The sequence below is a fragment of the Copadichromis virginalis genome, linkage group LG17, assembly GCF_057382275.1.
Source record: "Copadichromis virginalis isolate Kocher_CV1m ecotype Utaka linkage group LG17, C_Virginalis_male_GT1.1, whole genome shotgun sequence".
NCBI lineage: Eukaryota > Metazoa > Chordata > Actinopteri > Cichliformes > Cichlidae > Copadichromis > Copadichromis virginalis.
The window spans coordinates 33,521,062-33,548,724 of NC_140634.1; the positions used below are offsets into that span (position 1 = coordinate 33,521,062).

General features: G+C 40.6%; 2 protein-coding genes across 8 annotated transcripts in view; both read right to left on the reverse strand.

Annotated features, from left to right (window-relative positions):
• The window catches only part of mdfic (MyoD family inhibitor domain containing), a 52,609-nt gene extending 31,446 nt beyond the window's left edge, over window positions 1–21,163 (reverse strand). For all 3 annotated transcript variants that reach the window (XM_085436712.1, XM_085436711.1, XM_085436710.1), the window contains exon 1: window positions 20,806–21,163. The gene's annotated coding sequence lies outside the window, so the exon portion shown is untranslated. The remainder of the gene's footprint in view (window positions 1–20,805) is intronic.
• A 2,669-nt stretch (window positions 21,164–23,832) lies between these two features.
• foxp2 (forkhead box P2) overlaps window positions 23,833–27,663 on the reverse strand; it is a 104,371-nt gene continuing 100,540 nt past the window's right edge. For all 5 annotated transcript variants that reach the window (XM_085436111.1, XM_085436114.1, XM_085436113.1 and 2 more), the window contains one exon: window positions 23,833–27,654. In XM_085436111.1, the coding sequence (XP_085292237.1) occupies window positions 27,510–27,654 (145 nt within the window). In that variant the 3' untranslated portion in view covers window positions 23,833–27,509. The remainder of the gene's footprint in view (window positions 27,655–27,663) is intronic.

A 27,663-nucleotide genomic window follows, 5' to 3' on the forward strand; every position in this document is an offset into this window, starting at 1 on the left:
AAAGAGTTGAGCTGTCATTTTGAACAGCAAGAACAGGCACCTGTACCTGAACAAATCTTCAAAGATTTTACACAGAAGTCCATGCAGAATGAGTAGAACTTAATAAGGAAAGCTCTTTGAAGCTGACCGTGACACCAGCTGAACCTTGACACCCTCACATGATTAATAGTATTATGGTAAGTCCTTTTTTCTTCTTTTTTTTCTCCAAGCAAAAGATTGTTTGAGGCTGTCTGATCAAAACATTCAACCTTTTATTGGTCCAACTGTCAAAAAAGAGAGACTTTGTATTTGGCACGGAATTAATCTGTCTGGATGGGAAATGAACACGAATGGACATAAATTGATGGACTCATTAAAGAAACTTTTCTTCATGATTAGAATGAACCCTGTTGCAGCAACTGATTAGGATTTTGATGCTAATAAACTACCTATTTTTATTTAATTACTTAAAACTCTAGGAGTGGAATAGAGACTGACTTTCTGCTTATATAGATGCACATCTGGAATCCAAGTCTGGAGTGTGAAACCACACGTAATCAGTTGCAAATGTTCACACAAAAGGACCAGAGTTCATAAATATGTACTGCTTGGATAAAGGCAGAGAATAACAGGTGATTGACGATTAAAAATGACATTAAGAACCAAGGAGCCCACTCGGCGGGTTATCACAATGGCTTGGGCCAGGCAATGCAGAATCCACATGTGCCTGCATTGCAGCTTTCGAGAGCATTCAAAATGACTTCGCCTGTTGAAGAATATGAGATCAAAGCTGACGCCCATCTGTAATTAATTGAAATTTATTGACAATCATCCAAAGCCACTGAGACAGCAGCTGTGTTTGACCCATCATTCAGGCTCATTGGCTTGTCATATGCTGATATTTTGATGATATGTGGAAACTGGAGAAAGGTGGAAACTGGTTTATTATTTAGGTTTTAATGCAGACCACTTGATATGAGGAACATAAACTCGCACACTCTACCCTCCCATGTTTTCCGGCACAATAAGCCCATCTTGTTAGTCACATTTTCATTTTAATACTTTTACACTGACAGTTCTAACATCTACTTTACATTATGTACATGCCACTAAGGTTCACAGAGATAGTTACTTATATGACCAGAGATCACTCAGATTTTGCAGAAAGTGCACACAATACTTCAACTCAATGAGAAAGTGCAGCTTAGCTTTATAGCTCAGTCATATGAGAGTGACACTGGGACAGTGCAAGCAGGAAAAATGGGTCATATTCCAGGGATTGCATAGCATTTGCTGTTGGAGACTGATTACAAGTAGTTGTGGTGTCCAACTGGTTCCCCAGAGGTTGAGTGTACGACACCCTCAATTTCCGGGTAACCACTTTCAGTGGCAAGGCAGTTACAGAGGTTGCCTTGTGGGAGAAGATCTCTACCCAGACACTGGCGGTCTGATGTTTTCAATTTTTCAAACTGCAATTTAATTTATAAATGCTTACAAATTGCCAACATGTTGCAATCACGTCAGTTTGCAGTTAAACTGCTGTCCTGAAGCAACTTTGTGATGGGGTTTTTTTTCTCAGATCTGTAAGATTCTGGCTGGACTCTGAATGTAAGTAGTTAATGTGATTTTTTTTTTTGCATATACACAGCAACCCCCATTCAATTCCAAACTGATAGCAAACTGATTCAATGTTAATGCCATTTTATCGCCCTTGAGGCAACAAAGTCACGCTGACGACAGTAGCACGAATCTCAAAGGCAATGAGAATGCAGGTTCGTTGAATATGATTTCAGTAGTTTTGGTCATGTTGAGGTTTCCATCCACTGTTTTCTATGCGACTGCAGCATTAATGAAACTCATTATGTTTCATACTTTTTTGTTTTTGTAGTTCTCACCCAAATTTACCTAAATGAATGAATCAATTACCCACACGTTAGATTTCTACTCCTGAAAGTTTTGTGTCTTCTTTGTCCTTTGCTGCCTTTGTTGCTCAATGTGGAATGATAATCAAAAAAATGTCAGACTGTTTGGATTTCTATGATCCTTTACAGAAGCTATTAGCATAAACCATAAGCCAAGCTAAAGCGACACTGGCTAAAATCACAGTGGGATCCTTATTTGTAAAGGCATGACGCCTCATAGCCTGTGTGTCCTGCTTTGAGGTTTCCAACATGATGCCAGCACATGCCCCTGAGTCCTGTTAGTAAAACCCCCCTGGGTTGAAGCAGATCAGATTTTACCCAGAGGCACGCGCAGCCACCCGCAAACACACGCATTCAAAAGAATACACAAACAAAGCACAAATATTCTCCAACATTCAGAACTCACTGACTGTCACACGCACAGACACACACACAGAGAGACACTTCCCTGAACCCTCCTTCACAGTCCACAAACATACCTATTTCTTGATTAATTCGATGCCCTGCCTAAGCTTCCTAAATTATGCTTTGACATAGGTTATAATTAAATAAGACAAATTTGGGAAGTGTATGAAATCTCTCATTTTCTGAACAGAAATGTGAGTTTTAATTTACGTCATGCCGAGAAAAGCTGCGGTCACCTGCAGAGAGCCAATTCACTGTGCATCGCTCGGTGCATGATGTCTGGCTCGGACAGAATGCGTCGTTAAAACAAAAACCCCTATGCCAATTTATGGAATAGCGGTCAAATATTTATCCAGTTGATGAGCTGGGCTGTGTGTTCCTCCCTGACAATAATTAAAGACAAACCAAAGCTAAAGGTGAGCAGCAGCCATGACATAATTTCACAACGACCCAGTCTGAATGAGAGGGTAGTGGACAGTATAAAAGCACAGATTTTTCCTTGTCTTGATGAATGCATGTGAAGCAGGATGGGACAGGGATGTGTGAGGCAGCTTTGATTGTTTGATCCTGTTTGCATGAGCTGATCCATGATGGGTAAACATCCGAAACTGTAGAGTGACTGCTTATATAAACTGACCTGTGCAACAGCTGTGGCGGGAATAAGCACTGTCACTCCAGAAAACTGAAATAAATGAGCTTGCCTTGTTGATCCGAACTGTCGCCTCCCACCAAGCCACAACAAACCCTGCTCGACATGACACAGTGGAATCCTAGTCTTAATTCTCTCATCTGGAAAAAAGGAGTATATTCCCCATCTTCTACTGCACATACACAATAGACTTCAAAAGATGTGAGATTGTGCCTCTATGCCTCTATGGTTGCCTGCTACTCCCCCAGTGGAAGCTATTGAGATGTATACATGAATGGGTATGAATGGGATGTTGGGTTGTGTGTTGTGGGAAGGGCCTGTTGTGAGATCTGGGGTTTCTCAGACAGGGATCACAGCCTGAGGTGCTGCGTGTGTCCAATGAACAGTGCTCAGCACCATGGGATAATAATGAGAGCAGAGCAGTTCTGAAAATCAATAAACTGCTTGAGCTCTCCTTGGTCTCCTTCGTAGAGAAATAACAGGATGCTAGAGTCTATCTATGTCTCTTTATTTTTCTGTCTGGCTCTTTTAATACTCTCTTTCTTCAGCTTCTGCTTTATATAGACACGGTTACGGGGGGGGGAGCAGAAAAAGTGGAGTCCATACAGTAAACACTGACATATTTAGTCTTTCCACGGGGAGGATATTTTTCTGTAGCCTATCTCGCGGTTAAATATGCCCTTATAAATGTCACAACTAATCCATGGACTCCCAGCATTAATGTGAAGATTGCACAGCTTGCATGGAAACAAGTCAGGATGGGAGAAAAGGGGGGATTTTGCAAATCTCCCATCAAAGTTGTCTAATTATGTTAATCAAGAATTCTCCAAATGTCAGCATCGCTGGAGAGGAAGAGATTTGGAGAGAGCGTACACTGTAAATGATGAATCAACCAATCAACCAGACCGCAACGATAGTAATGACAGTTAAAGTTAGACATACAAAAAGAGTCGGCCTTAAATAATAGGCGCACTTCAACAGTGAACACATGAATTAACGCGACGAATCAATTTATTGCAAGATAAATATTTTCTTATGCTGAATTGGCATCGGTTTTTCTCCGTGTTTATGGGAATAAAGAGCTGAGGAATCTGCCAACAGTTTAACAAATGACATCCAAGTCCCAGATAGAAAAAAAATAATTGAACCATGTGAGAAATAAAAATTGTTTCTTTTCTTTTCACCATTTAAACTTTTCAAATATTATGTTAATATTATGTTAATATAATATTATGAATCACAGGTTATTTTCCCTAAAATGACAAAAGAGCCCTTGACCTTGAGTACCACTTGGAATTAATTTTTTTCTTTTTTCTTTTTTGTAAATTAAGTTTGTTTCTATTGTATGAAACTACATGCTCAATGGCTAGTAAGCTATCAGTTTTTATTACAACCAAGATCGTAAAGATAGAACGCTGAACTCGAGATGTGAAAGCGGAACTTCAGAAGCCAGCTTGTAATCTTAAATTGAAAAAAGCTAGCTGTTGGTTCTGTTTTTATTCTTCGAGCAAAGCTAAATATTGCATGGTTTAAACATCATAATTAATATACAGACACTAGCACTCATATTTGCAAATTTTTATTGCTAACTTGATAGATGCTATTTCGTTACCTTTGGGAAGAATAACTTCATTTCCCCCTTTCTCAGTGCTAGCTTAGCTTAGCTGCTCATTGCCCATTTATTGTCACTTCTAGCGTATTTCGGGTAAAAACCTGGGGAAAATATTTTGGTTTAACTCTTAAAACAAATGAGCATATATTCAGTATCACCAGTGTCTACTCTATTATATTACAGTTTTTAGCATATTTTGGGTAAAAGCTTAGGAATATATTTTAACTTATGTTTATCAAGAAAGCAAATCGGCGTTTTATTCATTATCAGCAGGATCTACTATATTGCGTTGTTCTCAAAATATCTATGAGCCTGGATATTTTAGCTTTAAATATGCTCACATGTCCAGTAATTTGTAAGTCGACAATTGAAAAAAAAGTGAGAAAAATGACAACACAAAGGAAGTCGTAATTTAATCATCCGCAAAATAAAATATTACAGTGCACAGTGCTTTCACACTCTATAAAGCTCCACGATCTGTGTAGCACGCATTAAAAACAATCATGCTGTTTATTGTGTTTGCTATAATTAGATCTTTATCAGCGGGAGGCTTTCTCCCCTCTGATTCTCTAATTTGATACAGTAGCGTGTGCCACAGGTTAGCCACATGGGGAGGAAACATTAATCTAATACAAGAATTCATTCAAAACTCCAGGGGATCTCCGCTAAGTGTTGCAATCTTTGGCTATTAAATTAATGCTGTTGTTTGTTTCATGATGGAATAAATAGGATATGCATGATGAATTAGTTAGTTTGCCGAAGACAGCGTCAATGAGACACAGTAATGGATGTATATGTATAATATTAGATAAGTAGCAGATGGAAATTTAAATCCAATCTCATCACTTTATTTTAGTCTTTATATAATTTTGTTGGAGTGAATCACTTTGAGCCCTGGAGCTTTTCTATGATATACAATCAGTCCAAATACACATGAATAATTTGTTAGCTATATTGCCTGGCACACTTGTAGTTCATGATTACTGACTGCATTAAATCCAGACTGTTAAAACTCCTTTTACATTCATTTAAAATCTAATGACACAAGAGTGCCTAAACAGGAATTTGTCCTTTGTTTTTCTTCTTTTGAAGAGGACCAACTCTAAGTCCTGACTGCCACCAACATGGCAGCCTTTCTTTAGACACTTATAGAGACTGATAATTCCCATAACACCGCAGACCTCAGTGGAATGGGCTTGAGCTCGACGCAAAATTATACCTCATTTGCATGTCATTAGGAAAATAGAAGCCACCTCCCCTTGTGGATTTAACCTCTTATAAATATATTTAAATATATAAATATCATGAATATATTAATTGACACGGACATCACAACATAATCACTAAAAACACACACACGCACATGTGGAAACAGTGGAGTCGCTTTTGGGCGAGACATGCGTGCAGACGGCTCTGAACACACCTGGAAACATGTTTCGATGCGCACACACACACGCACGCAAACAAAAATCATTACTGCCTCTGCACACATTTCAACCAACTTATCCCTGACCTTCTCATAAACACACGCAGAGAGATCCACACTCCACCCTCTATAAAATAGTCACACATTCTTCCTCGCCACCCACACCTCCCTGCATGTCATATAAACCTAGCCCTCTTTCTGTCTTTCTCTTCTTTTCCCCTTTTCTTCCTCGCCTTTTCTCTCTGTTTTCATGGATCAGCGGAGAGAGCAATTACATCAGCGTCGGTCTGACGGCCTGGAGATGAAGAGCTGTGTGGTTATGGGCAAACACCTGGCCATGGTTAGAGGAGCGGAGCAGGACCAGAAGTAGAAAGAGGAGGAGGAGGAGATGCAGTGTAGACAGATGTGCTGCAGGTTCTTTGGGCTATGGGGAGGCCTAGAAGCCCACTGAGTTTTGTGTGTGTGTGTGTGTGCATGTTAGGGGTTGAATTGTGATGGGAAGCACTGAAGCACAAGCGTGAGAACCCACAAGATGTGTGTGCGTGTGTCTGTTTGTAAATCGTGTGAGTGTGGTTGAGTCGAGTCAGTGAAGCCGTTAAACAACCCCCCATCACAAGCAGTTAACATTACAATCGCTCACAGCAGTCAAAACTCCGCACCACCAAAGTTTCAGGCTATCCATTCAGCATGCGTCTGCCTTTTCACTTATTGACAGAGTCACGGCCATTTGCATTACAAAAGGAAACTGTATGAAAATATTCACAAAACATGTCATCTGTGATATGGCTTCAAAATGCTTCAAACATGCCCAAAATCATTGGGAGAAAGAAAAAAAAAACACACTGAAATACAACAGTAAAGCGGGCAATAGAATGTAAAACACTTGCTGTGCCTCCATTTCCTCCAATCTGTTGCTGAGGGATATTTAACTTTAATGTGGAGACAAAAGGAAAGAAAGAGAGGAAAAGTGTGTGAAAGAAAGTGGCGGCATTGAAAGAAACTGAACAATAAAGGAGGGGAAAGAGTGAGTTAGTGAAGTTGCGTGAGGATCACAGGTCTGCTCTTTGACCTCAGACTAACCTCAAAGAGTCCTCAGACAGACATGTGGTAGCCATCTGGCCTGGCTAACCATGCTATTATATCTGGTGATTTATACTTAAGTGTTACTTGAATTATGCTGCTATGGCTGATTTAGCTTTAGTTTTGCTTACGGCTCAAGTTCGTTAAACTCTCACTTCCAGTGACAGTGTGTCATACATAAATGGGCATTTTGAGTTTTATACACACGTGGTTATTTCAATCAAAGCAACTGTGCTCAAGTTAAATTGTGGTTGCTACATAGAGGATGTGTTATCTGCAATGGATGTCAGAATGAGTGGCACAAAAGTCTTCCATCTTGGATTAAGTGCATTTAAAAAAAATCAAGTATAGCTGAGAGGTTCCGGTTCTTGACAACCTCTATTCTTAAATGGATGCTTAAATCAAGACTGTAGTTAGTGCAATACAATATTTTACCAAAATGCTCAAATTCAAGTGTGAACCACATAACTAAAGAATCAGATCATTTAGCAGTTTGCTAAAAAATGTTGGAGAACCACATTGTTGTTAACCAGCAAACTTCCACAGCTTCTGGAAAAAATAGGCCAATGCCATTCTTTCCAACACGTTCTCACTCCCAAAGCGTAACATTTTACGCTTCCGGGTACCCAACACGAGATTGAAAATATATTACGATTGAAAAAAATGAGGAAACATGAGAACCATTTGGAATGAATCTACACTTGTAAGTTTGTTTTACTTAAATCGCTTTGGAAAAAACTATCTAACGTCATTAAAGTGCTGGTTAAGGTTAGTGCTAAGGTTAGGGTTAGGGCTAGAATACGTGGCTGGAATGTGTATTACCTCAGGAGAGTCATTCTACTGGATTTCATTCATAACCTGGTGCGTAGCATAAGAACGCGGAAGGTCACCTCAGGAATGCCTTGGGACTTGACAAGTCGTCACTATACTTCGCCTCGGGAGTAAGAACGGGCTAACAGACAACAGAGAGCGATTGTTTTAGTTGCAAAAATAATGCACTTGGTATATGGGAAAACAAGCTTTCAGCTCCTGTTATTCACGGCCTCATTAAACACTACCAATGAGTTTATAGACTCTAATATTAATTTTATAAATAATGGTCCCCATAGGATTACACGAAGAAGAGTTTAAATACCTCAGGTCACCCTTTCAAATAAACGGATAAGGCTCAAGAGATGAAGAAGTGAGTGCAGTGGGTGGAGATGATTGTCAGGGGTGATTTGTGACAGAAGGAGAGAGAGCAAAAAGGATGGTTACAAGAAGAAGAACTGAATGAAGATGTTTATTGGGAGTGACCGGGATGGACCAGCGAGCAAATCCGAGGAACAGCTCAGATTGAGTGGTTTGGAGTTGAAGAGAGGTAAGGCTGTGATGGCCCAGACATGTGCAGAGGAGGGATAGCGGATATATTGAGCCCCTAAAGAGGTCAGCTGAAAGATGAAGATTACATTTAAAAAAGGAGAAGTGTTACTCCATTTCTTAGTGAGATGGACCTCTCTTTCATCATATCTGGTTTCAAAATGCCAAGATAAACATGGTGAAAATGCTCCAATGAAGGCTTCAAAATGAAATTTCACAATCCAACAGGTGACGACCCTCTGGGTATGCTCATCTTTTACATACAGTCTGTGTAAAGATACATATGCATGAACAAAGGACACTGAGAAGCCACCATAACGCCATAACGCACAACAAAAAATAGCAGTTGGAAGCAGTAGTTAGAGGAGCATATTGTTCTGTTTAGAGCTTGCTTATAAATATATTTAAATTGAGTAAGTTAGTCTTTCTTTTCTTAGAGTCTTCAGTGGCACCAAAAAAGAGAACAATGAAAGCAATCACCTTCAGACTTCCATTTGGCTTTTGGGGGGCTATGAAAATATCACAATTATAGCCTATTGTTAAAGGGTATTAGGAACTCTATCAGCAATACAACAAAGCAAAGCAGATGCATAGGCTGCTTTGACTGGAAAGAGGCAAGGATGAAACAGATGGAGCTGCAGGTCCACAGCTCTGTTAAGAGGTACAGAAAGTACTGTCATGTTGATATCACGAAGACAAGATTGTTATTTTAGTATTTCAAAATCCAATTTGTAGCCAAGCCACTTTACTGTGAGCTTCACCATGGGGAGTGATGGGAAAACTTTCTTCAAAGATAGACTCACAGATAAATTGCAAAGAATTTGTTATTGTTCTCCCCTCAGTGAAGCTCAAGATGGAGATTCACAAATTTTAAGTAATACTGAAGGTGTAATATACCTACCCACTTTTATGCTGGCTTACTTATTCATTCCACGACTCCATTTATAGGCTCTGTAACTCCAAAATTATATTTAATTTTCAAAAGAAGGGAAGGCACAGATTGTAAAATGAAAAGAAAAAAGCCTCACAGCGGAGCGTGTTCTTACTCCCAACTTATCTTATATTGATGAGATGCACTGGCTATCCTTAGGCATCATTTTGAAGCACAGGATAAATGTTGTGAAGGGCTGGTTTTGAACCCAAACCACAACCTTTCCCTAATTCTAAACAAGTGGGTCTGGCAGCTAAATATGAACAGAGTAAAAGTGAGAGTAGACAGAAACAGAAAGAAAACAGAAACTTAAAGAAAACAGGAACAGAAAGTAAATAGGATACAAACCAAAGTTCTCTTGTCAACAGTGCTGTAATTTACATCACATAACTACGGTGGCCCTGAGAGGCCAAATGGACTGCAGCTTAAGAAAACACCAGCAATAAGCTGCAAAAGCACACAAAACACAAAGGAAATAGGAAAAATGAAAACGGAAACCAAAACATGCCAGGTAAGTGTGTTTTAATCTCGTGATTTATATAATACTGATGACGGATTTTTAGCCTAATAGTCTGATGCCAACACGCTGAACAAGCTGGTTAAAAAGGCTGGTTCTGTCCTGGGTGTAGGACTGGAGAACCTGGTGAAGTTGTCTGAGAGGAGAATGCTACAAAAGCTTCTCAGTATCATGAATAACTCTTCTCACCCCATGCATGCCTCCATCAGAGCACACGCAGCAAAAGATTCATCGCCCCAAAATGCAGAACTGACCGGCACAGGAAATCCTTCCTTCCTGTGGCAATAAGACTGTACAACTCCTCCTCGCTCTGTAGATTACCTTTAGGATTAATATTAATGTAACTTTGTTTTATACTCTTTGTGCAATATTATTAGTCATCTGTTAGTTATTGATTGTATGTTTGTCTATTTCTCACAGTATATGCTGCTACACTACTTTCTTTTTAAATCTTTTTTTTGTATTCATTTTGCACAAGTATTGCACTTTACTGATAGGTATGTTATTATTTTATTTATTGTATTATATTTTTATTTTATTGTACTGTATTCTACTTTAGTGTATTGCATTCTATTTTATTCTATTCTTGTGTACTCTTTTTTCTTCTTTTCACCTTGCTGCTGTGAGCATGCTCGTGACAAAAGAATTTCTCTCGGGATAAATAAAGTTCAAAATTAAATCTTATCTTAACACACTTACCTCTCATCTTTTCTTTCCTCACAAAACCGATAGATTCTCCACTTCTTTTAAGTGTCTCCCAGCTCAATTCTTAGCATCTTTTGGTTCCTGCAACTGGTGCGTCAGGTTATTGTCTCCCCAGAAATACTTCCCTTGTGCTTTTGGAAATCTGTTTTTTCCTATTTCTGCTTTCATTTTTCCTATTTGTGTTGTGTTTTGTGTGCTTTTGCAGCATTTTTCTTATTGCTGGTGTTTTCTTAAGTTGCAGTCCATTTGGCCTCTCAGGGCCACCGTACATAACCCCCTTCTGCCTACTTATAAGGTCTTTGTTACTCTTCCAAAGAGGAACATTTGTCTAAAACTCTGGGAATGTATCTTTTTCAGCATTCTGAAAAAATGTTCTCCCTGGGTGAAATTGGTTCAGAAGAGGGCCCTGCTCCAAAACCCTCCCTGGGTCACAAGCAGATTGCCACAACAATTTGAATGGAAGATGTTGACGTGTCTGCAAAAGTTGCAAACCATTTATAAGTTTCAAAGGGTGATGCAATTCCCTGAAATTCACTAAAGCCAGAATTTCTTTGAGTGTTAACACGTTATTCTAAGAGAGCACAAATAGTGAGTAGTAAATACAACAATAACCTTAGTGAATGTCAAAGTAATGTCGATGTAAAAGAGAATTATTGGCTGAACTAGGAACAATGAATCAAAACTGTCGTGCATTTAAAAGCACAGTGTAAGCACAAAAAAATTGTTGGTTAATTGAACTCAGAGGATGTAGATCTTTGTACTCGCAGCCAACACAGAAGCACTTGTTGCAGACAAGTATAAACCCAGAGCACGCCTCCTAGCCAATTAACAGTAAAATCAGCCCAAACAGATTTTCAGTTGATAAATCTTTAATGATACCAGGGATTTTACACAAATACACACTTGACAGTGCTAATTTAAAGCAAATAGGAAGCTTGATTAAAAATTCCCCGGGCATAGTGGAGGAAGATAAATGTTTGAATAATTTATCAGATTTAATTGACACGACTGCGATGTTGTAAACAGAAATATTTTGATGTTCGTAATGCATTTTGACACGATGAGGTTTTGGGAGAGATCCAAGGAAGAAGACGACAGATTCAGAAGGGGAAAGAAACTCCAGGAAGTGACAGAGGCTGAGGAAGAGGGAAATCAGCTCTCAGAACTCACCATTTACATATTATTACAGATCAAGCTGCCTCTACAAGCACTTTGGAAATTTTTATCATAACGAATGAAAAAAAAAAGTCTGGGAAAGTGGTGGGGCTATGATAGGCAGCAGAAGTGATCAGCAAACCCAATGATACACAAGCCTCGGAGGCTGCCTGAGGCTACAGCGCTTTGGTTTGACCCCAAGAATGTGACACTAAACAAGGATGTAAATACAGCGAGAATCGAGTGAGAGAAGAGGAAGAGATGGAGGCGGGGGGGTTCTTAGTCAGAGCACATATGGTGTTTGTCGCAGTACGGCACACATAAATACAAGCACACATCAAGATAGGGAGAAAGCGAGTGGAATTGTAAGTAAGCATCACAAAGATGACAGAAAAAGAAAAAAAAAAAGTCAGGGGGACCGTGTCATGTTCCACTGGGGACCTAGCAGGGGTTACACGGCCAGCAGGTGCAAGGCCAGCACTTGTCCGATAAGAAACCGATCTGCATGTGCCGGCCTGCTTTCCTGTCCACCCTGGCTTCTGGTAAACATCCCAGTTATCTGCAAACAAACAGAGTTTACCTGTGACTATGAATGAATACATCAAATTTTGATGGAACCACCATGTAAGGCTCCCTGCACGCTCAGAATGCATCTCCACCATGATATGGTGTACACCTGAATACATGAATAGCCAACAAGGAGGCCCTCGCTGTTTGTAGGGGTGATGTTGACTGAATTTTTAAAGATGTTATTTTGATTTGACACGACTGCTTGGCTCGGTGGAGTTCGGAGGGGGGCGGTGGTGGATGGTGGATATATAAGACAGCCAGAGGAAGAGACAGAAAATCATCCAAGGCAGTCTGTGTCTGGGGAAGGGTGCAGGATAAACAGCACTGGGAGAAGCTCCAGAGGACAGAGACAAAAGACAATCAGCTGGTGAGGGATGGAATCATCATACCGACTGTCATAGGGACGGACAGTGCGGAAAGACTGACGGGAAGGAGACAAAGATAGAAGCTAGCAGATAAACAGATCCGGAGATGACAGGCTCACAGTGACAATCCTACACGTAAAGATCTGAAGGTACTAACACGCGAAGACAGCCAGATGCAGAGATAGACTGTAGAATTAGATGTCAGCATTACAGACAGCAAGATGAAGTCACCTAGACAGCCCGCAGGTAATGTAAGTAATTGGCACCATTTGTTTTTTTCTTTCCCTCACACCTTCAATTTATTCCCAACAACGACAGAAAGAGTCGCCACAACACGAGCTTCCCCACATTACTGCACGTAAGATGCGAAAAAAGAAGTGGCAGCGGGATGGGGGGGGGAGGCTAGGAGCAAAGCTGACATTACAACACACGAGCGTTTATGTTGCCTCAAAATGTACGGCATCAACATCAAAGGAAGCCTCACCTTTTGCAAAGAAGGCGAAGACGAAATAAGCGTAGGCCCCTCGCTTTATTAACTCCCAATCAATAAACATGCAGTCGGTGGAGAGGTAATCAGGAAACACTGGCAAATGGCCTGACAATGTATCAAAGCCGACGCTCCGAGGCAACGGCACAAACTCTAACAAGCATTTTATTACCGGTAGCTGTTACTGACATTAGTCAAAAACCAAGAGAGATAAAATAGAATAAGGAATGCAGCGTGGCTGGCTGAGAGGGCCCCTCGGCTGAGAGTGTGCACCTCCTGTGTTTGATAGCCACACGCCTCCTCTTTGATATGATAACAAATATAAATTGTTTAAAAACATCAAATAGGTAGCGAGCGGGAAGCAGTCTCGCTGTCACGGATGTCTAGGGGGCGATAATGTTGCTTGTCCACGAGGTTGAGAGTATTCTGCTGCAGGCTTTTTGTTTGAGCCACAGGACGTATTAATGGGATATTTCAGTTTTTCTGCATGTCTAATATCACTGTTTTTTTCTTCCTTTTCTTTTCACTGCGTCGTCTTCTGTGTTCCTGTGGTAAAGTAGTCACATCCGAACTGTTAGCATAAGTACAAATGAAACAGTCCATGATCCACACGTAAATGTGCATTCTGTATTCACAATCCCACTGAGATAAAGGAGCTTCCAGCAAATGTTCTAAACCGCCATGTCCATAATTGTGTTTATTTACTTTCAGCTAACGATTCAATCAAAATGAAACACTTTTTACAATTATTCTTAGTCTTATTAATATACTTTTTTGATCCAAAAGTGGATTTCTGTTTCTGTATTAACCGTAGAACACTATCGCTATAAATAGTAACGCAATCACTAATGCCGGGTGATTTTTACCCGATATAATATGACCAACAAAAAGTACTTGTCATCAAAATATATCAAAATATGACAACACATGACAAATCAGAGTGGTCTGCTTTTACTTTCAACTGTGCCATGTCTAACAGAATGAAAAAAAGTGTCATGAGGGGATGCTAAAATAATGCTGCAAAATTACACAAAAATCAGGAATTCAAGAATGAAAAAATTCCTTAAAAAAAAAATAAAAAATGACACTGGAAAGCTGGCCTTTGATCCACCCATTCCTGGGACATTTGAGATATTCCTGGTGAAGGCACAGTCTCCTTGACACGCTAACTGCTGCAGGAGAGAGAAATCATGTAACTGTATTTGCTCGGATGAAAATCACCCAGCAATAGTGTTCTAGGGTTAAAGCTATGCTCTAGGTACATTATAACAACAAACCCTTCAGAAACCCTATGACATAACCTACACCATAAGCTGATGACTGTCTTCAACAACTGTGATTGGCCTGTTTACTACCACTGTTTCCTCCTTTGCACTTCCATATACCTTTTGCAAATGAACAAGATTGACAAAGGAAATTGAAGCCACTGCAGAAATACATCTAACCTGCATTCTGCCTGAAGGTCACCAGATGGCGATAGATTTGGTTGCAAAACGACTTCTGGCTCTATAGAAGGCTAGGGGGAAAAAACGGCTTTCTGCCTTGACCACTGATTTTGCAGACACGTGATTTTTGACATATGAAAGTCATCTTGACAATATAGAGTTAAATGAAAAAGGCTCCGAGTGGTTTGCAACCATCCAGCAGCCACTGCTTACAAGAGATAAATGTGTACTACCCAACCACTTGGTAAGTGGTGGCAGGAGGCTGAGGTTAATGGTAGATGTTCTGAAATCAGTTGCTAAAGCTCTACTTCCACTTAAAGCGCCCCTTATGCAGGCTTAGAAACAATAATTCCTTGGCAACTTGGCAAGAAAACGGCAACAATCAGCTGACCCCTATGAGCAAGCACTTGGTGACAGTGGGAAGGAAAAACACCCTTTTTAAAAGGAAGAAACGTCCACCACAAGCTCCTCAGGAGGGGACGGCCATCTGCCATGACCGGTTGGGTGTGATCGGACGAAGACGGGACAAAGAAACTGTGGAAGAGACCCAGAGATGCATGAACAATGCATAAAGAAATAGTGAATGAAAAAAGGTCATGAAGAAGAAACACTCAGTGACTCAAGGGAAGGGCCTAGCAGCCTGAGCCTATTGCAGTGTAACTAAGGGAGGACTCGGGGTCACCTGATCCAGGCCTAACTAAGCTTTATCAAAAGGGAATATCTCTGCCAGACAAGTTGGGATCTTCCACACATCTGCCAGCAACCAAAGCAATGGTTCTGCAGCCTCTTTGTTTCACTAAGTTAAAGCAAGCAGCCATTTGCAGAACACACATTTTTCCTCCGTGATCTGTGGTTGTATCCAAAATGACAGACAACTCTCAAGCAATATATGCGTGACACACATGAAAAACATCTATACATGTTCTTGGTAATTTTAGGGCCTCAGTCACACTGAATAAAAAATTAACTCTACTTTGTAAATCTTGGTCATACTGTGTTTCAAAAAAAAAAGGGATTACATATCATATGACTAACAAGTCCTTAGTCAATAAACAAGCAGTTTCACAGTCAGACTCATCCATCCCATCACCAAGATGGTGAAGGTGAAAACACTAATGTTGAAGATTTAAAAATGGATTAGCAGTGGATTACATCACATGAAACAGAATGAAAGAGAATGGAAAATAAGCAAAGAGGAAAACTTAGATTCCACCAGCTAGCGTTTCAGCGATGATATTGCAGAGTAACATAGGCACACTGCTCGCAGGTGTAAAGACTGACAACAGCATCAGGCACTTCTGTGGGCTATGTTGTAGGATCTATGTAGGCTAAACAGAAAACTCTTAAGCAAGCCTGAGGTCTTTAAAAACATATCCCTCACTTGACTGTAGCCCAATAACTTTGATGGAAGTCAGTAGGTGTGTTTAAGGTACCCGTGTTTGCAAGCCTTGTTCAGGAGAAGCTGCTAAACCCAAGGGCTGCTAACCTCGCATCCAGGTGAGAAGCCAAGACTGAGACCCGCTCCTCCCGTCAGCTAATTTGTTTGCTTCGTTCGGGGGCATAGCTGATATTAAAAGGAGATCCTGAGCAGCTGGGAAAGAGGGATGCAGGGAGCTGGGGAAAACGGGAGTCAGGGAGGGAGGGATGAGTTTACAAGCCCCAGGTACGGTGAGTGGGTGAGTGAGAAGATGCAGAAGAGAAGGCAATGAGGGAGAAAGGAAAAAAAAAATCTCATCCAAATAATTTTCACCCTGTGGGCGCTAAAATGCAAATCACAGATCAAAGACGTTTGGAATGGAAACTGGCGAGATTGGGAAGGAATATCATCAAGCCGGGGTTATATATGTATGTTCAGGTTGTGAGAGAGACATGTTGGACTCAGGTAATGGAGCTGACCTGTACTTGAACACTGCCCCCCACTGCCACTATCATTTTCCTGCTTGCTTTTTCGCAAGGTTGAAGCGTGTACAGTACAGTGGAAAGTAATTCAGTTTCCCCTTACGCTACCCTTTCCCCCCCCCCCCCCCCTGTCTCCTTCAATCCATGTTTAGAAAGTCTTTTTCTCGAGCCAGTAACTGTCTAGTTTACACAGACCTTCATAAATGTTGAGGTTTGGCAACCGCAAATGGTTGTTTGCGTGTTGCCTTGTACATCAAGACACTTTTCCCACCGCTGAGTGAACAGCTTCTCCTTTCTAAGGAAAGGAATGTCAAAAGGCTGTCAGGGAACGGCAACAACAACAACCGCCGCCGGAATGTGTACCTAGCGAACGCGGCACTCTAAGTGCTCCAACTACTTCAGTGCTCCAACTACTTCAGTGGTGTTTGATTTGGGGATTTTTTTGTTTTTTAAAAGACACGGGAAGCTAAACGGAATCATCCCAAAATGCATCTTGCTTAAAATGTTCACTCTAAACCTACAGTGGAAATAATAGCGCAGCATTCATCTGCCTCTATACACACTGATGTGAGAGAACATACGGTCGACGGGTGTGGGCAGAGAGACTGAGAGAGAGGATGATGGAGGTAGAGGGGGGCGTGCTATAGATAGAAACTCAGGGGAAGGATGTGACTGGGAGAAGGTGAGGGAAGTCTGTACAAGGAGTCTCCACATTAATGCCTAATTAATGTCTCTCTACCCATTAATGTCTAATTAATAATTTACATCTGTCTCATCCACCTGAAGCTGTCATAACTTTTCTTGTATCCAGAAATTAAATGTGACAATGTTACATTTGTTTTCTACTTCTGACTCTGGCAGGCATTCAGTTTTTATTTTGAACACATCTGAGTAAAAATATACCAAAAAATGTAAAAATCACTGCCTCATCCACTTGTTGATGACGCGGCATAATCCCATTAGCACGTTAGCACTCGTAAGCCTCACGTGAAGGTCGTGGCAAACTCAGTCATTTCATTAACTTCCGATATCTTTGAACATAAGCAAATAAATGTGAAGAAATGGCGTAAAGCGCAGTCTTATTTTCCAGAGCCTCAGCGTCTGTTTTCAGACACAGGGCAGGTATTCGGTTGCGGTTCCCTGGGTGCGATCTGCATCAGCACCAAAGCCTTTCACTGACGTGGATTAGCGGTTCACGGCACTTTGACTCCGACCGCCGCAGGATTCAAAACACAGCTGGATTTTTATGGTTGGTCAGCACAACCTGTGGAGGGTCACCCTGCTCCCAGTGTTCACCGAGCCCTCCTCAAATACACCGTTTCCTCTCTGCTGTAGTTGCTTTCTTTCAGGGTATTTGCTTTAAGAATGTAAATCCTTAATCCTCCCATCTTTTTCTTTTCTCATTGCTGCCTTTCCCTTCTCTCCACGTCCACCCATCTTCCGTCTTTTATCCCTGTTAACCTCTCCATCATCTCTATATTGCATTGCTGTCCGATGTTATTTTTTTCTTCCTTCCTGCGCCCGGTGTCACCTGCTTTGTAATCTGATTACTTCACAGCGGAATTAGTATGTATATTTAATGCAATTTTTTCTCCTTTTCTCCTCTCCGTCTTTTATTCTTTTTAAATCTTGATGAGTGATGCGCGGAGGAACGGAGATGGGGTGGGGTTGCTCTACTTGCATGTCTGGCGGATATGCCAGGGCCATGCTAATAAATGACAGCTGATTTATGCGTCTGTATTCTTTTATTTATAAAAAAAATAGCAAGCGGGCTGATTTCTGATATTAATAATACAAGTGGATCCACTTTGATTAGGCTTCTGTGGAGAGCTGTGCATATTCAGCATTACAATTAAAGCCTCTGATGTGAAATAGGAATGACACGCTAATGAAGCGAGCTAGCGAGCCTGAACCACGACTGTCCAACAGCATTACGGCCCATCTCAGATGAAGAGTAATTATACGAGGAACACTGAAATGTCATTAAAAATCTTCAGTAAGTGATTTAACCCACCATTCCTCACTAATGCAAGATATTTCTTTTTTCTTTACCACCATCCAACCCCCACATGATCAGCTCCCTAGGTCCTTCCCTTTTTTTTTTAAGCAATCTTTTTTTTTTCTCCACGAGACCCAAACTTCTGCCTCATAAGTTCCACAAACAAGAACAACAATAAAAGAAGGCCTCAAGACCCCTTAAACACAAACATATTGAGATTTGAGACGAAGACATACAGAAGCATTGTCCTAATTTAATTCCACAACTCCGCGGTGCCAGTGGTGGTAGATAATTGAAATCATTCCATTACAGATTCCATTATGAATTGGCGATTAAAGCCAGATGTGATTACCATGGATTAAAAGGATGATAGTTGTGATCCCCCCCACCACATAACCTTACCAGCTAAATGTAAGTGCTTTATTTATCACGGTTAAACATGTAAAGGTGAAAACACAACATGGAGTATGTAGCGTTGTTTTTTGTCTACCTGCCAAGTGACGAGAGATGCAAAGCAGCTGCTGGGGTGAGTCTGGTTCAATTTCTTTTTAAATTTTCCACCGTCCCCTCAAAAATAAACAGATGAATAATACTAGAGAGAGCTATAATGTGTAAAAATGATGAGGGGGGGTTGATGATGAAGGCAAAGAGTGTGTTTGAGGGGTGTGTTTCTTTCTAAGAGGATTTAGATAATCTGATTCTACCCTCTCATTCATTCTTTGATGTGCTCATTTTCACAGGCAAAAAGGAAAAAAGATTTGCCAGCAGCCTCGAAGGGTTGTGTTTGTTGTTTGTTAAAGCATAAAGCAAACAAATAATGAGCTATATCATGTCATCATATCTTATTCATTAGGACGGACTATCGAGAAGTCTCTTTGTGCGTGTGAGTGTGTGTGTTTGAGAGACGAGGGGGAGAAAGACCTGATAGGATACGTGTGTGTGTGTGTATGTGGCAGATAATGCCAAAGGCAAGAATTCATGAATATCAGCAGTTTCTCACCATTTTGTTGGGTTAATCCCTTGTTTCAGTTGGAGAAATAGGCATTTCTCTTGCATACATTACACCGGTGCCTGCACATCACATTCACACAAAGCAAAAAAGTGCGTTTACGTCAGGTTCCTCTGATGAAGCGATGAGTGAAGTTTTATGTATCGAGGTCATAGTTTTTTAGGGTTTTTTTGCCTATCTCAGCAGCTCCGTCCACAGAGTGGAAAGTCAGATGTGGTAAAAGGAGCAGGTGAGCTTGGAGTCAGGTTCACTTTAAAAGGTAGTGACTGGTGGAAAACACTTAGTGGACTACACATTGAAGGATTCTCATCTCATGGGGATGTTGTTTTATCTTATGTTTTTTTCTGATTTAACAGAAAAATCGCTGACTGTGAAGCTTTAAGAGAATCTTATATAAAAGTGGACAAAAACATTACAAAATCTGCCTCCCCCAACCTACTGCTCGTGACACAGATATGTGATGGCATCCGATCTCAGCACCGGCTGGGTGGCTACTAGAGCTGGGCGGGGTGGGGAAGTGTCCCCTCGCCCACCACCGAACCGAGCGTCATGCCTCCGAGCCATGCAATTATTTTTGCACTGCATCCAATATCAACTTGAGAGCAATGCAAATTATTTAAGACGCGCTTTTCAGGGCTCGCAATTATAATAATGATGATCTCAATTAGCGTTGCCATTGCCTCGGACTATTTAGCAGGCAATTTTGCAGCCTCGGGGTAAGGGTCTTCCAGGGAGCCGACACGCATCGTCAGGTCAGAAGGGGTGGAAAGAGAAAGACCGAGACGGAGACTGCACTCTTAATCAATAAGCTGAGACTAGAGATATTTACCACCCAATCCCACAAGTGCACGGTTCATAAATTGACCTAATTGGTCGTTGTTAGAGAAATGAATGATGCCAGGATGCACTGTCTGATTTAAAAGGCCAAGATACAAGCTAACTTACTAGCTATTGTACTGAACTCCTGAAAGTTAGACATGGACACTGATAGCACTCTCTTATAGCACTCGCTCATTGTGGCAAGTACAGGCTAGTAGCTAGTTTGGACTAGTTTAATGATGAGAAACGGATGGAAACAGCTAGTCTGGTTCTTTCCAAAGTTTACAAAAACAAGATATAATATAGTAACAACTCATAAAAGTGCTCATAAATTACTTTTGAAGTTAGCCGCTTTCCCACTTAGTCTTTTTGCTAAGCTAAGTCTTCTGGCTGTAGCTCTATGCATATATTTAGCCTCTGTTATGGAACGATGCAGCTAAAACAACTATCAGAAGCTAACATCTTAGCTCACCTGTGGTTTCTCACATGACGTCATGGACACATTCCTTAAGCGTTGTCTACAAGATGATACATCCATTGCCAACCAGAATAAACCACACCAGGGAGGCGTGTATTCCCTGAGGTTCCTGGTGGTTTCTAGCAAACGAAGGTGCTGCGCCAAAAACCTTTTGATGATTACTTTGGTTGCTAGCAACACTTGCCTGTAGTTCCTCAGGTTTGTCTCTAAATACTCACAAACTGCTACTTCATAAAGTATAACTTTAGTAAGACGCAAACAAGAACTGGAGAAAATTCAACTGCTTGTCTCATCGCTGCAACTAATGTGTTTCAAAGGGCACAACTTTTGCTCTGAAGGTTAACCTTCTCCTTTTCTGGTTTGTGTCACAGTTTCACTAAAGCTCAGATAGTAGCAGTAGCAGCAGAGTGGCAGTGTTTGTAGACAAGGCTGTTAGTTCTAGTTAACCTACGACCACAGCAGTATGCTAGCGACCAAACCAAGGTGCACAGACTTGACTTCCAGTCTTATCGACTTCTGTTAACACTTTCATGTTGAGTTTATGGGGTCAGTCGCTCATTTCAAGTCATATTTAAAACTTTGTTTCTATCATACTTGTTTATACTACACATTTCAGAAGTGAAGATCATCTGACATATGCTCATGGGCTAATGAATTCTGATTGAGAAGTCCAGTAAATACATTAAATACAATAAATATAGAATAAGTAATGTGTTCGACCATCAAATCACTATGGGAGGCAGTATTTATTGCTACATATTAAATGTATTACTTCCTTTATATATTACCTGGTATAAAAAATGACTAATTATATTTATATAAATTTTGCAATTCTCCCTTTTGAATAAGGGATATGCAATCTGATTAGCCAGTTCCTCAGAGAATCTTGACTCGACCAAATCAAGCTTCTTTAGCCTGACCTGTTGCATCACTGGCAGGAGAGGCCAGTAACAATTATTTATTAATTATCAACAGCTGTATCACACACCCTGATAACTTAAATGTGTATTTGTTGCTACTGGCACAAAGTTTACAATGAATGGTGATCTTTCTCAATTTTGAAGGAGGCAAACTAAAAATAAAAACAATTCTTAGCCGTTGAAAGTATACTTCTTCTCCTATCCATCATTCTCCATTCACCTTTGTTCAGCTTTCTGGCTAGTAGCCAGGATTAGTTTCCCTGGCCATGACCTGGCGCACATTCACATACACATCATCACATAGCCTACCTAGGGGAACACGAAGACACAATTAGGTATAGTGAGGATTAATAACTACAATACTTAATTTGCTTGAAAATGGTCATCAAAGGTTTGGTTTTTGGACCAATTAGTTTGAGATAATTTGCTGCTTTGTGAACCTAGATATTTTCCCACCTTTAGTCCTAATGCTAAGCTGAGCTTAGCTAAGCCTTCTTGCTGTAGATCTATATTTACTGCATAGAAATTTTATGAACTTTTCCAATTGTCAACACAAAAGTAAAGAAGCACATGTCTCTAAATGTCTTAAAGCTTCCAAACATTATTTTGTATTTTGTAGATCTTTCTTTAGAAATTAGCTGCTATTTTCAGAGCCTTCTCCCACTCCCATCACACCATGCAGTATACTTGCAGCGTACTGAATAAGGAGGAACTCCCCTCCCACCACCACCACCATTCATGTGGAAAAAGCTTGCACCACCAGCTACCCTTTCTTTTATTCATCGCTCTGTAAATAACTCCACTTTATGAAAAGCAGCCACTGTGACTCACGGATACCTCTCTAACCACAAGCCATTATTATTTCATGGCCTTTGAAAGAAGGGTCTATAGCAGGCGCTCTCACACTTTAATGTCGGAGCTCCCTCTGATGTTGTGTAGTACACAGCGGCCCTTGTTGCACTCCGTATGCAATCCCTCACTTGAATTCACAAACACTTCCAAGTGCATAAACAGCATGGAAGACAAGTGCCTTGCGAGCTAGCTAATGCTCTGGAACGCCATTGCTGAGGAGATAACAGCAGCCTGCCAAGGCTGATGTCTGGGACTGTCATGGGGGGTGGGGGGTGGGGGGGTGAAGAAAGACAAGTGCGTCTGTGTGCCTTTTTATGAAAAATGCTGTTGTTTTCTGACCTCTCATGGGACATCATGTGGTAAGGAAAAAGAACACGCATCAGCGTTACGATTAAATGACCAGCGGATATGATTCAAAGAGTCCCACGATGTCCCTGAGCACCCTTTGGAACGTGTAGAAGGCTCTCGGCATACAGACGAGCTAATGGGCAACCTATTGGTCATGGTAGATTCAGTTTGAATCTCAATGAGGGTGTCAGTGTGTGGCTGCTCCATGACCGACAAGGTGTGGTAGGCCTGCTGGAGTTGATTTAGCCACATTGCCTGTCATTGCGTTAGGCCAGTCAACATCCATCAGTCGAGAGGGTAAAAAGCTTTTTTTTTGTCTTTTCAAGTGTCAAGAGGAAGCTGCTGTCTTTGAGATTATGGAAGATGTCTGGTGAAATTTCACATCTTTGTTTTCTGTACATGACACAGAGCCATGATGCTAATAAGGCAGATATTTTTTACATGGCAACAGACTTAATAATGCGGTTTGTGCCAAAACCACTTTTGCAGTATGTAGCCCAGAAATGAAGTCTAGTTGGGTGAGTTACTTCTTACAAAAGCTTTTCAAAGGTACACAGCAGTGCTTGGGTGTAGACTGGGACACGCGTACGGTACATGAAAGCAGTGGGCTTGAATCATACAAAGGCTAAACCCATTACAGGTCCAGAGGGGTGGGCAATACAATGCCTTGCCCCGCTCCTCTAAACAAGACTCTGGGTACTGGAGGCTGGAAAAAAGGCTTGTAACACATACATTAAATTTTAATTGTTTTTCCACCCCCTTCCTTCACATCTCTGAAGTAGCAGCTCCTGAAACCTTAAAAGTGTAATGCCAGCTAGATTTTCATGGCTGTGCCTTTGTAGAATAAAAGATACAACAGTGGAGGGAAAATAATTTACTCTCTGATGCTGGAGGTAGACAGTTGCTTTTCAAATTCCAAGTTTTGGTCCTTTATTTTATTCAGCAGTGAAATGCCATGAATACAGAAAATAATGTCTGTTACAATTCTCAACCATGACCTTCTAATGTCAGAGAACTTTTAACGTATGGACACAGTACACATTAATGAAAAGTATCAAAAAAAGTCGCTGGATCGATCGATCAAAAAGGAAATGAAAACAAAAACAAACCAAAGAAAAGTTCTCACCAATTACATAAACATATGTTTGCTACAGTCCCAATTTACTGTATACATAGGGGGATCATATTCTCAATTATTAGAGAAGGATAGCAGTAGAAAGGATACATGACTCAACTGCCAGACATAATGCTTCATAAAGTATGCACAGAGGTACAAGCAATAAATACACACATTAGGTTAAGCCTTACAGCTACGCAAAGCAGATGCAGAAAAAGCAAGTTTGCTATTCTTAGCGAGCAATGAGAGAGAAACAGTAAAAATTCAGGTAAGTCAGAAAAGAAACACTGAGATTTTTTTTTCCTCTTAGAAAAAAGTCTGGTAAATTTATGGGTCCACCAACATTTTTTTTTTTACATAAGTATGCACAGTTATCAAAATACAGACAAAAATCAACCCAGAAAATCCAGACAATCCTAAAATCTAGTGGAGGAGCAGATCGCAGTTCTGGAGGTCTTTCTGGTATTATGTGCAAGCAACTATTTTAGACATTTTTTTTTTTACTTAATTTATACAAAACCCATGCAAATCTACAGGTAATATGCATTCTGTGGCTGACAGGTTTTTATCCCTCCCAAAACAGTATATCTGAGGTAACGCACTCCTATGCATTGTACGTACAGTTAGGCCATCATCCCCATGGTTTTTATTATATTCTTTTTATTAGTTCTCGTTTCCAGTCCACCAAATGATTTTTTTAGACATGCATTTTAAAAAAAACACAATATTCCCTTACAGATAATCTATACATTATCATTCTACAAATGTTTTGAGGACAACCTATTACAATGCAAATCTTCCATATCTTGACGCAGGGAATGTAAACGTTGGGCTTGAGCCACGTCCTATGAGACAAGCGCAGTAAAGTGTAACGGCTCTTGTGGCATTCTCGTAACTCGTGCAATCCGTCGTAATTGTTCTGAATTGGTTGTTGTGCAGAGGTAGGAGCTTTTAGAAAGCCTTTTTGGGTAAGTGGGAGACCCCTTTTTTTTCTTTTTTTTTTGGAAAGACGCAGTGTCCTTTTTATTTGGTGTGATAAGATTATTAAGAACGTCGTCTTCAAGTCGTTTTGCTGACTCCAGCTAAGTATTGAAGGGATAAGCTTTGTTCCAGGGCCCAGTACCCTCTTGACGTGGAACTGGTACGCGTGTGTATGTGTGTGTACTTTACAAGCTGAGCGTTTGTACAGTACCGCACGTGTCTTGTGTGTTAAGCTCTTACAAGCCCTGTTCTTTGGCTTGGCACAACACTTGAAAACATACATATGCACAGTGTGTTTCCATTTTGGTCTAAACAGAGCAGACACGTTGCTCGCTGCCGCAGCAAGACACAAAGCCACGTCAGGTCATTGACAGCATACGTTTTCAGCAGCTGGAGATTTAACCAAAACAAGAAAGCTGGCAGACCACAAGCCTAAGGTCTGTGTATGCTAGTCTCTGACACATGTGTGTGTTTGTGTAGTTATACTGTGTGTAGTTTCAGGTTTTCTTTATCCCATACAAGAGGAGGCAGAATTTTGTGTAACTTTGGTTTACTGAAAACATAAATGACCATTAAAGCAACAACGCTTTTCTAGATGACACTGGCTGTGAAATGATGGGACGTAGTTTCCACAGTAACTACCTCTCTTTAAGTCACCCTAAAGCGTGATATAAAAAGCTGGCTGTCTACCCAGAGCGCCATCAGTGGCGATGCCTTTCGTACGCGTTTGGAAGCTGCACAGACCCACGCGACGAGGATTTGATGAAGTTAAAGCAAATCTCACCTAGAAAAAGGTAGATAATCCTCTTCCGCAATGGCTATTACTATTTGCTTTTCCACGGTAACCAAGCCACATCATTTCATATTCACTTGAAAATGTGACTTATTTGGCTTCACTAGATATTCTTCATGTTTGGTTAGCGATGTTTTCAGTTTCGGTTTTGACGCGGCTCGGAAGAAAGAAAAAAAAGCCACGGAATAAAGACATTATTTTGACAGTCCCACTTAGAACAATACATATTCACCAGGTTAGAAAAAATAAAAATAAATAAAGAAAAAACAACTATGTGTAATGCATAAGAAAAAGTAAAAAAAAAAAATAGAATAAAATAAAAATTCACAACAACACAATGTTTCTGCACTTCCATTGAATACACAAATGTTTTGGTCATGATCCACTTTTACAGTTAGCTGCTCTCTACCAGTTACAGCACAAAATGCCTGCAGTTCAAACATCACATCACCTCCTACCTATGGTATGTCTGGCAGAAAATCTCCAAAGTGGACTTTTTTTGTTTGTTTTGTCTTTTTTTTCTATGAGTTAGCAAATTTCACATCAAAACCAGCCTTTATTTTCCCTCCATCTTCCTCATGATCATCTTTGTATAGGGCTAAATGAAACAATCCCAGAGGTTATTCCAAGGTAGTTTGCGGAACAAAAGCTTCTCTTTGTACTAGTTTAAAGTGGCAGAAGGCGGACCAAGAGGAGTTTGGTGGCTTCTGTCTATAAGCTATTGGCCATTGCTAGTGTTGGCTTTGGTTTCTAGCTGTTGCCTGTGACTGTTTGAAGGTAGACAAAGCTTTCGAACGAGGAGGTAAAAGGAGAACAGTGAGAAGAAAATTATGCAGAAATGCATTTGTTTTGGAAATGGCGCTTTTTAACAAACTTATTTCTTCCCCAACTTAATTTAAATTTTTTTTGTTTATTCACAAACAGATAACAGACTGGAAGCCAACTTTTTTCTTATTTTTTTTTCTCCTTTGTTTTTTTTTTTTTTTGTGTTTTTTGTGTTTTTTTTATGGACAGCTGCAACAACAGTCTTGGTACCGCAGTTCCGTTTCTGGTGTGATTTGGGGAATGGCATTTACAGTTGGTGGTATCTAAAAAGAAATCGTATTTGGGAAATTAACAATGGTTTTAAAAGAAAGCTGAAAATAATATACTGGGTTTCATAATAGTAGCAACATACAGGCAGTGACACAAATTTCTGAGACTACTCCTGTGCAAATGATAACAGAGCAACAACTTGAATTGAACCAGCAATTGTCTCTAGACATTAACAACTACTGTGGGTTGGATTATTCACAAACATAAAATGTCTTCCTTTTTGGCAGTATATGAGGCCGCTAGCTTTCAACGGAACATGGTGTTCCCCATCCATGAGTCTATCATCCTTACACGGTATGTGGCCACGCCATCCCCTAATGAAACAGGTCTCAAAGAGTTCAATTTTTTTCCCAATCAGACATCTTATGCCTGCTTGTGTTTGGGGGATCCCAAAGGGCTGCAACAAAGAGTTCCTTTGGCCCAGTCTCTATCCGGATACATGCTCAATAAATAGTCCCAGTGGTGAGAGAGACAAAGAGAGTCAGCTGTGGTTGCTTGGACTGTGGAGTGGTTTCTAGTCTTGCGGGAGGTCTGTGTGAGAGAAACAGTGCGGTTCGGTGAAGGGATATGTTGACCAAAAACTGTATCCTAGTCACTCCAGATCTTCCGATAAGTTCCCTTCCTCCAGCTCCCGGTCCTCCTCCAGCTCTGGACTGTGATTGGCTGTCGTCACAAGTGACATCGGACAGTCGTCGTCGTCCATATTAAGTGGCTCCTCCTTTATGTGAATGGGTGGCCTATGACGC